This window comes from Meleagris gallopavo, chromosome 2, assembly GCF_000146605.3.
Source record: "Meleagris gallopavo isolate NT-WF06-2002-E0010 breed Aviagen turkey brand Nicholas breeding stock chromosome 2, Turkey_5.1, whole genome shotgun sequence".
In the NCBI taxonomy this organism is placed as follows: domain Eukaryota; kingdom Metazoa; phylum Chordata; class Aves; order Galliformes; family Phasianidae; genus Meleagris; species Meleagris gallopavo.
The window spans coordinates 19,406,695-19,424,823 of record NC_015012.2 but is presented as its reverse complement, the minus strand read 5'-3'; the positions used below and the strand labels follow the sequence as shown (position 1 = coordinate 19,424,823).

General features: G+C 36.5%; 1 protein-coding gene across 1 annotated transcript in view; it reads right to left on the bottom strand.

Moving 5' to 3' along the window:
* USH2A (usherin) overlaps positions 1-18,129 on the bottom strand; it is a 395,196-nt gene that overhangs the window by 329,376 nt on the left and 47,691 nt on the right. Inside the window, 7 exon segments of the mRNA XM_019612664.2 lie at positions 1,546-1,676; positions 2,468-2,663; positions 10,178-10,271; positions 11,548-11,769; positions 14,458-14,572; positions 14,575-14,641; positions 15,642-15,936. Of these exon segments, the coding sequence (XP_019468209.1) occupies positions 1,546-1,676; positions 2,468-2,663; positions 10,178-10,271; positions 11,548-11,769; positions 14,458-14,572; positions 14,575-14,641; positions 15,642-15,936 (1,120 nt within the window).

Below are 18,129 nucleotides of genomic sequence, written 5' to 3'. Positions count from 1 at the left end.
TTTTTTTTTTTTTTCATGCCATTATATATGGCGTATTATAACAGAATCATGAAAGGACTACAAATTGCTGTGCCTGATTGAATATGTAAGCGTTTATAGAGCAGTCTGGGTAAAAAACAGTGCAGGAAAATGAGTCAAGAATTGTGGTTTAAGGGCCAGAAGAAATTTATTTCCAGCTCTCTATACAGAGTAAGAATGATCGTATCAGCAGTATTCTGGCAGAATTTTCTCATGTGTGAATAGTTAGGGAGAATAGGAGAAGGCAGCCAATTCTTCTTTTGATCTCATAAAACTTAGGCACCTGAAATAATTCATTTGGACTTTCTGATGGTTTGAAATATTTTGTGGCAAAAGTTCACAATGAGGATGCAACTAATATGAATCTTTTCTGTACTGATTAGATGCCAATAATCAGCACAGAAGTGGGCAAATTTTAACACACTGTAGCAATTTTCTTTTGTACCTACCAGTCTCAAGCAAGGATCTCTGAAAAAAAGCCTAATGTACTACTCATAGATGTGCTGCAATAACAGCCTTCTAAAATCCTTCTCATTACTATCAACATTATAACTTCACAGTTTAAGTTGTTACTATGTTAGTTTGAACTTTAACATACAAGTGACTTTACACACTAATAAGCAAATTAACATAGTATACAGGTGTATGAGAACTGAGATCTTACGGTTGTAGCATTTCTCACTTGCATGGCACGTACTTCCTACCAACAGCAGAATAGGTGAACAGAACAAGGATAGGGTTTTCAAGATCAGACCAAGTAACAGAGATGGGAGTGTTGCAGAAAGGCCTTTCACAAATCCCTTAAATTGTCTATATTAATAATAACTAACTACATTTGATGAGTAATCATTCTATCAGAAATAACTTATTTTCTGATTCTATGGATCAATTTTGAAATTCTGTACCTCAGAACTTAATGACATAGTTACTACTTTGCAGAAAAAAAAAACCTTGATGAACTGCAGAAAATGGTAAATTGTGCAGTAAAAGTGTATTCTGCCCCAATTTTGGCGTATTTCCTTAAAAACTAGCATTGTGGCGTGACAATTCTCATGAGTAGGGTCCTTATTCCTCTATCTTCCACAGGTCAAATTTGGAAACGCTTCCTTAAATGATGCCTTCTTACTTCACATAATTCATTTCCACCTTTAGTCCCCAGCTTTATTAATCTACTCTTTAATGCCTTTTAATCATTTCTCCCTGCACTGCAGCTAATGCAGCTATCTGATGCTTTATTGAGCAATAGTCTCCCATTTTTCCAACTGTATCTCCCAGTTCATTTTTTCAGTCAAGCTTTTTTAATATCTGTTTTTGATCCAGATGAAGAACTCCATGGCTGTATGCCTCAAATTGCTTTTTGGGGTTTTCTTGGCATTCATCCTCTTGTTTGAGCCAACTTTTATTTTGAAGAGGCTGAACAATTTTTATAAACCCAGTTATCATCAAAATACACTTCGTAAAATCTTGTTATTATCTACTTTGCTAATTTAAAATGCTTTGTCATTATTCTGTATTTAAGCTACTTACATTGTCACAGAGGAGGCTTTTATTTTTCGTGCCTGTTGCATAACAGTCACACGGTTTGCAAACATCAATGGCTGAAAGATCTGCACCTGCTTGTCTGTAATGGAAATCCTTGCACAGCTCACAGTTTCTTCCTGCATGAAGGAAAGGTTATGCATTATGGCTTCCAATTCATTAAAATTAGCTGTATAATTCAAAATTAAAGACTCTATTCCTTTGAGAGAATTCTATAATTTTCAGGACGTCCATTTTAATGCACCTTTCATCTCTACCTGCCAATTTAGTGATCCAGAGCATATGAAACAATGAACCTGTTACAAACTATGTTTTACTCCATTAAACTTCCATCTGTTATATAATGCCACACTTATATAAAAGCTGTGCCATGCAAATGCCTATACATTTTTTTTTGAAAAAAATATTGGTAAACCTGAAACTATTTTTCTAAACCTGAAAATTTTCTTTTTTCCCTTTACAAGACAAAGAAAAAAAAAAGAAATAAAAGAGAATATTTAAAAATAAGAAGTATTCTAAAATATACTACATAGATGGAATACAAAATAAGCACAAAAAATAAACAAGAAACTGACATTATAGCAAAAGTTGACAACATGTCAAATGTTATCTGTTAAACTGGTTGATTAAGTAGCCCTGATATTCTGGATTTAAATGCTCCAGAACATGTAATGGAAAAGGCCTTTAAACAAAACATTCTAATAATTGGAATATAATTTGCATAGGTTTTCTACAAGATTCAGTCAAATTTCAGAAATATTTTCCTGTAGCTTATATCGCTATAACTAGTGATTTACTTAAATAGAGAGGTATACAATTTACTTTTAATTTATTCACCATTACCAGCTGATACAAGACTTGACCAAAAAGTGACCACAGAACAAAGTCAATTCTCAGTCTTGTGACTTACCAGTTGTGTTGTGTTGACAGTTATCACAGACTCCACCGCTGCCTCTGTAGTATTCCTGAGGAAAAGGATCCATTGCTAAGTCATAGTGGCAGCTTTCTGCATGGCCGTAACACTGACAAGGTTTGCAATTATAGGCATGAACTTGGTCGCCTGGACGAAAAGGCTTGTCATTGTACAACGGCAAGCAATGATCACACTGAAATAAAATAAAAAGATTACTTTATACTTAGAAGAACTGTTGTACTCTATATACTTTGCTCTATTTGCTTTTCCTCTGTTTACACATTAAAAATATGAAAGATGAGAAGAGAGAAAAGATGTAGGAAAATAAAATTCATCTCCTTATTCTTCTTAAATTACTTTAAGAACAAATTAAAATCAAGGAAGAAGGACAGAAGAAAAATAATAATCAATCAGATATTCAACATAGGCTAACATCCTGAAATTCAAATTAGATTAGTTCTCTAATAATACAAAATGCTGCCTTACTATGTTTGAGGTACAGATGATTAAATTCACCAGATGCATCTATTTGGACGCATTATAAACAGCGTCTGCACCTTTATAAAGCACAGTAACAATTACCATTTGATCTTGTGAAACACTGGTCTACATATTGCCAAATGTGTGGCGGATCACAGCGTACAGAGTATCTGAAAGGCCAGCACTTCTTAATGTGCATTTATATCATGAGGCTTCCAAAAAAGTTCAACAAAAAACAACAGCAAATATGCCAACGTGTCCAGAGAATGGCAACAAAGCTGTGAAGGATCTGGAGCACAAGTTTTATGGGTGAAGAAACTGTCATCGCGGCTAAGGGGTGACCTCATTGTTCTTTACATCTCCCTGAAAGAAGATTGTGCTGAAGGAGGGGCAACCTCGTCTCCAGGTAACAGTGATAGGACAAGTGGGAACAATCTCAACTTGCGCCAGGGGAGGTTCAGGCTGGATATTAAGAAAAACTTCTCATAAGGAGTAGTGAGTCATTGAAATAGGCTGCCTAAGAAGACTGTGGAGTCACCACCCCCTGAAGGTGTTTAAGGAAAGGGTAAATGTAATACTTAGGGATTAGTTTAGTGGGTAATATTGGTAGTAGGTGTACAGTTGGGCTAGATGATCTTAGAGATCTTTCCCAACGTTAATGATTCTATGACTCTAAGTCTAAAATGCCACTTTCTCTCATTTAGAAGACTGCATTATTGAAAAAATCCATTGCGTGCATAACCTAACTATATATGTTTAAGCTGTCCTATAAGTTTTGAGTATGATATGGTAGTTAATCACATATTGTTTTCCTTCTTACACTCCATTTTACTTCTTTAACCAAGTAAGAGTAAGGAAGTATTTTAGGCAATATCTATTTCACTGTATCTTAATATTGTTCTGAAGACAGCTGTCTATATTTCCTCTTAGCTTATCCACAGCACTCTCACTACAGCATTTGACTACTTGTGAAGACTGCACATTAGCCAGAACTTTGAACTATACCTTTCTCTTGCAAACTCCCCAAAGAAGATCGAACTGCTTTTAAACTCAAAAATCCAGGTCTGATTAGGAAAAAAAGCTAGAATTCTTAAAAGGACTCCAAGTGATTAAGGAAGATAGAATGGAAATGAAATCTTACAGTATTATGTCACAAGACTATATGTACCTTAATTTCTAAAAGTATTTTGCATCCTTTTAAGTGCAGTTCTTTAAAGAGTGTTTAAAATATATCAGCGATTCTTTCAGCCAGAGAGGTCCCAGATGCCAGATAGTACCTTTTATCAGATTACAGCAGCTGTTTTGCAATGGGAAAGTGACCAGCAAAGAATTTGACTGACAAAGAACATAAGTGGTATTGTTTAGAATGCCAGATTCCAAAAATGGGATACAACTGAGATCTCAGACACTGGTATAGACATTGTCAAGCAGCATAAGATATATTCTCTTTCACCTATACTTATTATGATGAAGTTGAATGAAGCCATACTGAAGTCTACAAAAATCAAAACACATACAAGACAGTAGTTCTAACAATCAGGCTGTTCAGCAAGTTAATTCACACTTAAATCTTCCAGAATTAAAATTCAAAGTTATTCTGAAATCAAGCATCAATTCCACGTAACTCTCCTCTAGACTCCAATGCTATAGGACTACAGTAAATAATAAATTAAAAAATTATAAAGAGAGGGAGAAGACATGCTTTACACCTGATGAGTTTCACGCGCATTCTGGTTTACTAACGCTCCGACTTGTTCAGGATATTCAATTGCAAATTTCATTTTCAGAGTGATATAGCCACACTTACTAGGTATTCTAGGGTTAATTCATCTTTTAGGAAGCTGTTGTATGGGACTTTTTAAATAGTAACAGGAAAAAGACAATGGCTAATCACTTCAGCATTCATAAAGGAAATGGTAAAACCCCTATAAATTCAATAAACATACACAACCAAATGATTTACAACCGCTACTCGCAGCAACACTAAAGCACCAGCCCAGTTGTTTCTCAGTTTTCTTTCACATTAAATGGAATGCATATCCTACACAGTAGACAAGCCCCTAGAAAATATGTTCAGACTGGAACAGCCCTTTCTAGCTTCTGAAACATAGCAGTGACAGCAATGACAGTCATAATGCTAGTTATTATCTGCCTATGACCTCATATCTCTTATTAAGTAAAACTTAAAAACCTGAAATGAAAATATATATGGAGTAACAACTACTTCACAGTTCCTTCAACATATCAGTACAGGTGCAACAAATCACAAGGTATCTGAGACAGAAACAAGTTCTTTCACTATCTCAATGACACTCATACACAATTTGTTTTAGAAGCCTTAGTCTTTGAACTGTGAAATTACAACAGTTTTCCAAGGATGGATTCATGGACAAACCCATAACTTGCACTGACACATCAAAAAGTTATTCCAAGTTTTCAGGCATCTAAGACTATTGCACTAGGTCTTTCTGCTTTCTATTTCCAAAACACTAGTCAATCAACAGCTTGTTTTATTTATTTTATTTTAATATGACGAGTTGCCTATCACACCTATCTCTATAAACAAATTATGGCATATAGCTTACTAAAAAGGATATGTTTTGCTTGCTTCTGCACCGAGTGACCAATTATACTTCATATTTACAACTGCTCAGGTACTGTGGATCATTAATTCCAATACCTGATATGATTAAACATGCTGACTTTTAACTAAGATTTAGATTGCTTCTTACACAACAACACATTGTAACAACATAAAAGGACTTAGTTATCCCATTTTTGTTAAACCAACACGTCATATCTGGTTTTCAAACTGTAGATGCTTAATATCATTAATATTAAAAACTCTGAAGACCTGAAGTTTTTACGGTGTCCAGTCACACCCTCACCTCCATTCATATCCTCTCAAACAATCGAGTTGTTTTATTTCTTTAAAATTCTATTTTCTATTATTGTCATTTCCATAACTACTTCTATACAATTTGCCGTTACCCTTCTGCATGAAGTTCTGCATGATCAATTTAAAGGAGAGTCTCAGGTTGTAAAGAAAGGCTGACATTTTTTGATTGTCTTGCTCTTTTCATGGGCTGTTTCAAATTTTTCATGTAACAGCACAGAATTTGTTTGTATATTCCTGTCTATAAATTGTGTATAAATGTTGCCGAGAAACTGTGCTTCAGTTTCGATTCCTATGAGGCCAAGCTAATTCCCAAAATAGTCACAAAGCATTTACAGAACAAACTAAACGAAGAAGCTGAATGCTTTGCCCTTAAGAAGATTCTCCTCAGACTGGTGACACCAGTTTGTGCAACAGAGCAGCTGACCTCTCAAGAGGAATGCCAGCTAAAACAATTACTTGGTTTTTATTAATAATGTTAAAGCACATTATGTAACATTCAGTTTTCTTAGAAGATTTTGACATCTAACTTAGCAAAAACAAAAGCATGATACTTGAATTTGGAAAATACACATAAAAAACAGTTTCTCTCCCTAGATTAAATGCAAAATAGATGAGTAGCTCTTGAGACCTGAAAAACACATACAATGAGGGGTGGCTGTAGGTGTGTAGAAAGAGAATGCCTACAAGAAAGGAAAGGAAATGAAGTACCTGGGGCTCAATTGCTATTTTGTGTAGCTGTTACTGCAGGAGAATGATCATAACAGAAGTCCTCATCTGGTTGAAGAATTAAAAGAATTGCTTTAGCTCTGCTTTTTCTTTTTCTTTTTTTTAAGAAATATATGTCTGTAGCCTGTAAGAACTAAGTTAGAAGAATGTAATAACATGTTCTGTCATGTCTATCAAATACCAGAGCCTACCAGGCATGGTGCCCTGCTAGACCTGCTCTTCACTAACAGAAAAGGACTGGTGAGAGATGTGAAGGTTAGGGACTGCCTTGGTCAGAGTGACCATGAAAGCGTAGAATTCTCTATTCTTGGCAATGCCAGAAGAGTGATTAGCAAAACTGCTATCTTGAACTTCCAGAGAGTGGACTCTGATGCTTTTTGCTGGGGTCCCTTAGGAGTTGCTCCTGAAGGGTAAAGGGGTCCAGGAAGCCTGGACACTCTTCAAGATGGAAATCTTAAGGGTACAAGACCAGGCTGTTCCTGAGTGCTGTAAGGTGAGCCAAAAGGGAAGACGACCAGTGTGGATGAACCAAGAACTACTGTTGAGACTCTGGAAGAAAGAGTCTATGTCCCCTGGAAGAAGGGACAGGCTACTTGGGGAGACTTCAAGGAGGTTGCTAAAGTATGCAGGGAGGAAGTTAGAAAGGCACAAGCCCAACTTGAACTCAGATTGGCCACTGCAGTAAAAGAGAACAAGAAATCTTTTTACAAATATATAAACAGTAAGAGAAGTACCAAGGAGAATTTCCATCCTTCACTTGATACAGTGAGAAATGGGACCACTGAGGATAAAGAGAAGGCTGAGGTCCTCAAAACCTTCTTTACATCTGCCTTTAATAGTCAGATCAGTTATCCTCAGACACTTTACACCCTGATCTGGAAGTCTGGGATGCTACGCAGAATACACCGCCTGTGATTCAGGTGGAGACAGTTCGAGAGTTCCTTCTCCATCTGGACTGTCACAAGTCCATGGGACCAGACGGGCTCCACCCTTGAGTACTGAGGGAGCCAGCAGAGGTGACTGCTGAGCCCATTTCCACTATCTATCAGCACTTCTGGTTATCTGGAGAGATCCCAGAGGATTGGAGACTTGCCAAAGTGACTCTCATCTACAAGAAGGTCTGTAAGGAGAATCCAGGGAACTACAGAGGCCTGTCAGCCTGACCTTGGTATCAGGAAAAGTTATGGAGCAAAGCATCTTGGGTAAGAACACACAGCATGAGCATGGCATCCAGGGAATCAGGCCCAGCCAGCACGGGCTCATGAAAGACAGGTCATGCCTGACCAACGTCATCTCCTTCTGTGACTGGGTGACCAGAGTGGTAGAAGAGGGAAAGGCTGTTGATGTAGTTTACTATACTTCAGCAAAGCCTTTGACATGGTCTCCCACAGTGTTCTCCCAGGGAAGGTGGCTGCCCATGGCCTGGACAGGTATACCCTTCTTTGGGTAAGGAACTGGCTAGAGGGCTGTGACCAATAGGTAATAGTTAATGGAGTTAAGTCCATTAAGTCCATGTGTCTTATGAGGAGCAGCTGAGGGAGCTGGGATTGTTTAATCTGGAAAAAAGGAGGCTCAGGGGAAACCTTATTGCACTCTACAACTTCCCAAATGAAAGCTGTGATCAGGAGGGGTTTGGCCTCTTCTCCCAGGAAACAAACAGGACCTGAGGAAACAGCCACAAATTGCACCGGAGAAGATTCAGATTAGACACAAGGAAAACGTTTTTCTCTCAAGGAGTGGTCAAGCACTGGATTGGCCTCCCCAGGGAGGTGGTGGAGTTGCCATCCCTGGCAGCATTCAAGAGGCATGTGGATGAGGAGCTACAAAAGATTGTTTTGCAGCTTGTGGGAGTAATGGTGATGGAAGGATGGCTGGACTATATGATCTTGTTGGTCCCTTCCAACCTTGTGATACTATGATTCTATTACGACGTCAGTTTCTACTAAAGATGAAATAAAGTAGAATTAACAATAAAATAGAATTTGTATTTGTGAATATATATATCAGTACATTGAAGTAAGTTTTCAGAGTTCAGGTGAATTCCAAACAACTTAGAGATTCTGATCTTTGTAAGGCAAGCATGTCAAGGACAATCAAAATCCACTATAGTTTTTGACTATCCTTGAAGATTGATAAAAAACTGTTTCATAGACATACCTGTGTTTCTCAGACCACTTATTTTTAATTTTTTTTTAAATTTTGAATCTCAATTAAGCATTTGTGCTAAATTGTTTGCATTTGGAAAATTCCTTCTTTTGTGTGGGGAGGGAAGGGGACATGGCAAACATTTGAGAAGAAACTGCACTGTGAGTAGTGTCCTTTAATTTTCAAACTTTGCTAGAAGTGAGTCATCAGATCTGAGAAGATTATTTCTTAGAGTATCTTAGACCAGAAATTTAAGATCCCTTGACAAGCTCTTAACATATGGTAGAGTAATGTCCTTGTCACATTTACACTTAATACAGCTAAAATTACCGCCTTGAATTCATCTGGCATATACATCTGGATAGCTGTTGCATAGCAAAGCAATATCAGGTAATAAAAACCTGCATAATTCATTAAAAATGATCTTTTAGTTATTTACATCACTGTGTATATAGATATTTGACACATCATGGGAGATTTGTCTTTAAGTAATAAACAACGTGCTTTGAAAAATAAATATGTGGGCACGAAATTTGGGACTACAGGAGAAAGGAGAAGATAAAAAAATCATTTGCAGATTTTGAGAGGCCAAACTAGGAAAGAGGAGAAAAGAAAACCTCATGGAGCTTGTCTCTCATCTCACAAGGATGTGTTCAGCTTCTTCACTTATTTTTTTCTGTAAATGTCTCACACTGAAGATACTCATTCTGGGTCTCCCTGACCAAGAACTGTAAAATTAGTTGAGAAATTAAAGTTCCGCAACTTGACAAGTTTCAGCTACACACTGTATTTCACAAAATCCCTTATTATAGAGAAATGCTGTTATTAAGAGCAAAGCAGGAGTAAGAATGTATTGTCTAGACTGTATCGACTTGTTTACGTTTGTTATTTAATATGTCCTTTGAATTCTAGCTCCAACAGGAGGTTTAACCTTACCAGCTGCTGACTGAAAAGACACAGCATTAAAGTATGAAAGTTGATCTTTCATTAGAACAATTGTGAAAGTACTATGGAGTATTTTAAGGATAGCCAAATCCTATATATGACTGCAAAATATATGGACGATCAACATTTCCAGACTGTCTTTAAACAGATACATAAATTCAAAACTCAATTTTCAGTGTTTTAAAAAAAGACTGCCTGGATCCATGATTTGAGTCAAAATATTGAATAAAACTCCTTGTAAAACTCCCATCACATAGCAACAACCAAAACTTCCATATGCGATCAGCACTGCCTCAGAAACCAGGACAAAGGCATTAAAACCAAAATGGTTGTTTTTTTGTTTTTTGGGTTTTTTTTTGTGTATGTGTTTTCTAAATTTCATATAAAGCCTGCTATAACAACTTTCCCTATGAAAATTAGGGAAACAACAACATACATATGTTCACATTTCTAGATCTAAAATACCAGATTTGACAGTACATAGGTGAAGTAGACACAAAGAAAAGACTAACATTATTTCCTTCTGTATAGCTTTCTTTGATGCACAGACACATGTATGGTTCCATCGCTGTGTCACAATTATCAGCATGGCCATGGCAATTACACCTGAAGGAACAAGAGGTAGCAAAGAGTAACTGAACACATGGAACACCTGGAACACCTCTGCAATGATATATAACATGATCATGAAGATAATTTTGTTTTATGAAAAACAGTCTGGCTCGTTTATTATTTGTTCATAATAAACTCAAGAGAATGTTTTTAACTACAATAACTTACAAAAAATGACTTCACTGAACACATTTGCGAGTATCAAGAACTGCTTTCCAAGAAAATTAAAGCCATCGTGTATCACAGCTACTTTTACCTTACATAATAGGTAATGAAAACTGTATTTCAATATATAATACATATTTATAAAAGATTAATTTTTCATCAGTGTTAACCCTTACAACATGGCTATACTTTATGGAATCTTAGCTATATCTAGCACAATAATGTAGATCACTTGATCTCAGTTAAAATGCCCGATTTTTATAAAATAAAACCTTTTAAAGTACTATTTCATAGAAAGTAACAATCACTATCTGAATGGCAGATCTTCTGGAGGCATAGCATTGCTTTAGAAACCACTCTTGAAAGAACTCCTGAAATAATTTTACTATGACATAATCAAGAAGATTGTAGATAATCAAGAAGCTGTTTTAGTAAAAGAATTATCAAAACATAAATCAATAATGAAAACATTAGGAGTGTAGGAAAGTTTAAGGTAAATGTGAACTTTGGTAGGGTGCTTTCTCTCAAAAGAATTTCAGAAATAATACTTACTAAAAAAAAGGTGCACCATGTGTTTCATGGAAATATTTCATTGCCAAATTTGCATGTTATTTGCAGGGCATAATTAGTTCTTTCACAACACATCATATACAATACAGTTGTCAGTCACAGATAATGTAAAACTTACACTCACAGCTGCCCACTTTTAATGGACAATTGAAGCTAAAACAAAGAATGAGCTGTGTATTACAACTGTTGAAATTGTCATGTCTATAATGAAACTTGGAAGAGCTACTGAAGTGAAGCACAAGCCATGGTTTCAATCACAAACCTTTGCCTAGAGGCACAGGTAATTCCAAGGAAAGGATTGCTTTTGATAGATTTTTATAGTAAGTATTAAAATAACACGTGAGCAGATGCTTTAAAAAAAAAAAACAAGCACACCAATCATATCAAACTTTATATACTCCTTCAGACCAAGTTGCATTCTTATTCACAAATGTAAAAGAAGAACCACCTCAAGAAATTTTAGGCAAGGCATTACATACTTCGCACAGCTTTAGCAGTTGGAGGCAGTAATAGGAAGAGTTTCAGTAATACCTACCTTCCACTGACTGTAATTTCATTAACTCCGTAGTATCTATGCCTAAAATTTACCCAAGACTCATTAGTATGATACTGGCCACGCATATGAATCCTCACTTGTGTAGCTTTCACAAATTCTTGGAGAGATGGAGTATTGTAAAAATCATTGTAACCAGGTCGGTGATTTGGTTCCGGAGTAAGAACACTAAAAGTTAAATTACCATGAGAATACGGAGTAAAGCTGTTTAAATAAAGGAAAGAAAGACAAATGAAAACCAAAATGACACATATATTACAGATTCCATTCCTCTAGCTTTTTTCCCCTCAGAGAAGGTCTCCATATTATGGTACATAGCTTTTTTTTTTAAATGGATTTTAATTAAGGTCTTACACCACAGAATTCCTAGTTATCAAAATTCAAGGAAGATAAAGAAAACATACTTTAAAATGTTGTCTGTTTTCCCCAGACTTCCACACTCTTCTCTGGACCCTAAGTTTACTATTAAAATGAATCATCTAGAAAACAACTTCTAAATATGAAGTATAACACTGATACAGTGGCATCTGCACTACATTTTTAAAAAGTTTAATAGTGTCTCTAAGAAATATGAACTATGCTTGAGCTACAAAGAATTTCTTCTGATGACTAATACAATTAACAAGCCCACATTGTTATTTATCTGCTGAACACACTAAGAAAAACTACAAATAGTTACGCTTTGAATTTTAGAGTCACTGGAATATATTATTTCATTACTATGAGTGAGCAAAGTTATAAATATAGTACATTAATACCTTCCAGTGAGCACAGTGAAAGAGAGCTTAGTGGAATATAGTGGGTTTCAGAATAAAACTGTCTGATTAAGCCCAAGAGGAAAGACATTCCTCAGAAGTCAAGCAAATGTTAAAGAAACAAGAACACACAGATCTCACACTTACATTTTGGTATTAATTATATCTCACATTGGTGTATTTACTAGGCAAAACTTAACAAGTTGAACTTCTACCCAAGAGTGTCTGCTTCTTTGCATACCTATACATTAAAAATTGGCATCCACAGATATCATTTGGTATTGACGTACAATATTCAAAGTTAGTTTTCTTCACCTCAGAATAACTCAGAGCCTTTAAAGGGTAAGAATCATAGTTAGGGTTGGGTCTGCTGAGCCTTACTCTGTCTTTATGAAGTGTTTTTGAATTTATTGTGTCCCTAGTCAGCTCAGTGCTTAACAAAAAATCTCAGTGGAATATATTTGTGTGTTCTTTTGGGGGAATACTTTCTCTCAATCCCTCCACAGAAAATTAAATGCTACACTTTTCTTCCTTGACACAACATTTCCGTTACAGCTGTCTAAGGCTTGTACAAATAGCTGATGAACAACAGTCTTGGTATGAAAGTACCAGAAGGAACAGCAGAACTGTAAGGCCAGCATCACCTACATAAACAAGTTATCAAGATCTTAAAGCTTCTACATGCAGCTTCTTAGAAAAACAGTATAGCAAGATAAATTAAACCACGAATCAGCCTACATTCAGAGTAAACATACAAAAGCCTCTGATAATTGGATAAAGGACAATGACTGACTCCTGACTTACAGGGGTGGTACAAGATGTAGGAGGAAATAAACAGCCTTAACTTTCATTTCCTCAAGGAAACTAAAAAGTCCATTAGGCGCTAGCTCATGGTCACCAAACAATGAAGTTTCGAGCTACAGTAAGGATCTCAAAGCCAAGGTCACTTGTCCTCCAGGCCATCCTAAGAAGTTCTGTCCATGAAGGTACACTCTTGTTTAAAACCTCCACCAACAACTTGGTCGCATCTTGGCACTTAAAAGCATGTGGTGGAATGGAAAACAGACATAGAACATTATTCCAACATTTGCCCTTCTTTCAGTACACAGAATCTTCACCATTTACAGAGTACATTCCTTAACTTTTAAACAAAGATTTCTGCATTCTCTACAGAATTCTGAACTCCTGGAGAACAAAGATGAGTCATTTGAATAGTCTTAGGAAGGCAACAGAAGTTAAACAGAAAATAAAGGAAAAATACCAATGCCTACAGCACCTGGTACTGTATTTTCTGACTGTTTTCCAGCCAAGTAATAAGTTAGCCAAATACTGTCTGCCATCCAAAATTAGGCAAGAAATAGTGAATACCTGTAGTAGCAAAGATTTGTATATATATATGTCCACATGTGTATAAAACTGCATATATTATGTATTATAAGTTATATGATATATTTATATACAACAAGTTAAAATGTTTAGAAGTTACACATGCTAACAGTCTAGTAAAAAGCTTTGCAACTTGTTTCTTAAGTAATGACCTTTCTTGGCTCGCTCCTGAGATTTTAGTCTTGTTCTTGCTTAGAAAAATTGAAAAGCTTAATGTTACAATTTTGAACCTGTTTCTCACATGTTTTGCAGGATTAGTAGTAAGGTCAAGTGACTGCATTTTGTTCTTAAGTTTCTGTCCTCTTTTCTAAGCTCCAGAACAAGTTGCAGCCTCAGAGATCACGGAACCACAGAATAACTGATCAGGAGGAATACATTCATACTCCCTACATAGGTACAACTAATCAATAATAACTGTCTTTCTCACTCTTTATCCCACTGTTCCCTAATTCTACTGACAATAACAGTCCCACACAACACAAACATACACAATTTCAGAAGTCTAGCTCAAAAATAAGACAGTCAATTGTGTCACATTCCTCAATGTCTGAAATCTGATAAAAATGACAGATGACCTTTTGGTGATCTTCAATCGAAAGGCCAGATTTTGGATCTGGTATATACCTAGCAGCCTATAATAAATGAGTATACCAAATTAAAAGATTCTATCTCAGTAGGACATGGAAATGAATTGTGTCAGGATGCTACCTGTTCAGAGCATCTGTAACATGAAGATAATATCCACTCATACCTAGGAAGCTGGAGACAGTTGACAGAGTCTGGTTTTTCTAGAGATCCATTGTTATCCATTCCAAAGATACTGCAATTTTTAGCAAAATACTGCCAGTCTTCCCAGTTAAGATCATCTCTTTTTTCCTTTCAATTCTTATTGCTTCAGGGTGCGAGCTAAAGAACTGTAGTATAATATAGAATACCTACAAGAAGAGAGCAAATGTATGAATTGATATTAATGGCTGTATAATAGAATCATTAGAATTTCAACACTACTTTTTTATTTCAATGTGACAAAAGCCTATTTTAACATTTACAGAATACAAAACCAGCATTTCAGTCCATACATTGTCTTGAATTTGAGTTTTTGTTAAGCAAGCTTTTTGTTCTCTCAGACATTAGAGAGCAACTGAACTGCTGCACCAAAAGAGTTGCTGCATCAAAACTCTTGTTTTTTTAAAGGCCATTTGAAATACAAAGCCATCCATAATTTGTTATTCTGATATTAATTTTGACAAAAATAAATGGCATTTAAGGAATCTGTTGTCACTTCGGTATCCAGCCTGATATCCGTATTGTGCCAACAAGGATTTCCCTCAGCATGTAAGTTGAAATTTATATGCACCAAATCGATTTTAAAGCTTCACATGTATCTGAACTGACTTACAAATAACAGGCTAATTCTTATTTATGTGGCCAAAACCTGCCATCATATTCTTTACCTTTTCTGCATTAATTACAAAGAAAAAAAACTTAGGCTACATAACAGATCTTTTATGACATGCCAGTGTGCTACAGACTTAAAACTTCATCTGACTTTTATATCTAAAATCACAAAAATTTCATATCCCATTTCAAGAGAAAACTGAAGTCAAAATTTACAGAAATCTAACTGAAATTAAAAAAAAAAGTAAAAAGACAGCAATCATTTCTAAGCATTGATGACTTCAAACAGGATATTCACACTGGTATACCTCGTCCAGATTACTGCTTAAAACAACAGTTAAGGTACATAAAAAGAAAAACTCCATAGCAAGAATTACAGGGCACTGCTTCCTGCTGATAATAGAATTTTTCTTTCTGGCTCTTAAGGAAAACATCTTTAAGCATAAAGCTTGAGTTCCGCAAAAATTTTAAACAAAGTGAACATGAAATCTCTTCCTAGATCAGATTAACAAATGGCAAATGTAATCTTCTAATTACCTGATACTGTCCATTTTGTAAATCTATTGTGATAGAAACACCATGATCCAGACCTGTAGCATTAGCAAACACAGATGAAATCCAGGTGGTTCCAATGTCATCATCATTGACGTAATGCAGAGGATGGGCTTCTGCATCCAGTCTCAGCACTCTGTCATTAGTGGTATCATCTGCACCATTAGGGATGCAGTACCTCTGTATCAAAGGGTGTACCCGGGGATGACTTCCAGGGCAGCGGCACTCTGACTGGGTATGCAGATGAGGAAATTTTCCAGAGAATACTTCCAAAATGTCTCTGTCACAGCATATAAAGTAATTACAGACATGATAAAAAATGACAAGTGTCACTTTGTGCCTCTAGGCTCATAGATTAAATAAAATTCAACTTAGATTACTCTAGAAGCCCTAAGGCCTGTTTTCATCTCATATAAATGGGGCAATCAGCCACGAATCAGGCCACCTAGGGTCCCTACTTAATCAATAGCAAGCAGCAGGCATCTTCAAAAGGCATCTATGAAAAAGCACTTGAGTTGCTTTCATTGTTCAACCTTTACAATATGGAGCTCCATAAATAAACAGAACCAAGGGAAAAAAAACTCCTTCTCAGGACATCTTCTCAGGTAGGATTAATTCAGTCGTAGGTGCAAGGGGAAAAACCCTACCAATATTTAATTATAGTACCACGTCTGACTCCAGTCACTGATTTGGACTGTTCTGAAGCATCCCAGAGCACTGGCTTTTTATGAGGCGTAGCCACAGACGAGTTGAATGCCTGTCCTGAAACCCTTCAAAAAGGCAGCATGAGAAGTATCATGCTGCACCCTGGAAAATGTAGATAAAAATATTTTTCCTTTTAGCCATCTGTAACATATATCCACTGATTTGGCTGCCCCATTCTGAGATCACTCTGTTAGATTCTACAGCCTATGCCAAAGCAGATGAATCATTGTAGTTCTCAGTGAGATTACCAACCTGAATGGGTAGGTGGAAACGGTAGGCAAAGTAATAGGTGAATGACATGGGCAGATTACATAAACCTTTATTCATTCATCTCTGGTGTAGAAGGATTTTGGGAGCCCAGAAAGTATGGATTTTTTAAATTAAAAATTTACTTATCCCATCTCCCTAATTTCAACAGTAACAGCCCCTGCAGATCCTATAGAACACAGTAACAGGACCTTTCCAACTGCCATAGACCTAAAATAATTCATATGCGACAAAGACTTTTATTCACAGTTTATCCCTCATAAACATTCTAACCTGAGTTGTTTGTGGGAATAAAACTGCATTGACAAAGTTATGAATCATTAGCTTGCAACACTTTGTAAAATACCTTATCTTTCAACTTTTAAACTATATTCTTTTCAGTGACTTCAGTTGTAGTTCAGAGTTCTGTAGTTCAAGCATTGTTCCAAAAAAATATACAACCAACATGATATTCGCAGTTTGGAATTCCGAATCATATGAATACTTTAAATTCACAGGAGATCAGTTCATTGTCACGTCCTGCAGACATCAGTGCTCCTAGGAAACTACTCTACATCTTATCGAAAGATTATCATTAAGTAGCCTTAAGGTCTGCAGTCACAAGTGTTGCTGTGCTTAGCCTACCCAATAGCACCACACAGACAAATAAGAGCTGACTTTTTCTGGCCAGTTTGAATTGACTAGATTAATCCAGCAAGAGCTGGATAGCAAAGGTAACATCTCTTTGTAATACGCTCGGAAGGGAGGCTGGAGGGCAAGAGAAATTGCAGTGGCAACTGTAATTTGGCCTAGGGGATGAAGGATGTCAAAGCAATTGGCTCAAGGCTACATGGGCTGAGGTAGAAAAGTCATTAGTGGCTTATGAGGACTATCTAATATAGAAAAAAATGAAGAATTAAGACAATAACCTCTTAGGTGTAGAGACTTGAGGGTGTCAAGAATACAGTACATGGATGTCTGATGCCATGGAGAAGCTGAAGCTAGACAAAAGGAATTACTAACCACAGGAGTCAAGCTGGCAGTGACAAAGATCAGCATGTTGACCAGCTACAATGTCTGTCCCTCTTCCTTTGGATCAATGGTTCACTGGTTTTGGACTGTTCTAAACATGATTGGCCCTCTGTCCTCTCCTCTTTTCCCTTGAGACTAAGGCATTTCCCCATGAGTGCTTCTGAGAAGGTGGGAGTAAAGACTGTGCTTGACAAACAACTGCGGATGCACACTAAAATCCACGACAGGAAGGTTAGCTTACCAGTAAGCCTTGCTTTAGGGGCTAAAAATTTAGAGACAACTGTTCACAATGCTGCATATCTGGGAACAATAGCAGACTTTATTCTCTGGAAGTAAGGCGGCCATAGAAGCAGCACCCCATCTGCAGAAATTTATGGAAGAGATTGCCTGCAGCTTACAGAAAGCTCTGGGGAGGCTTGGCAAGTCTCATTTAACGTGCCTAAGCTTACCAGTACACACTATGTCAGAATTATGACAAGTTGATAACACC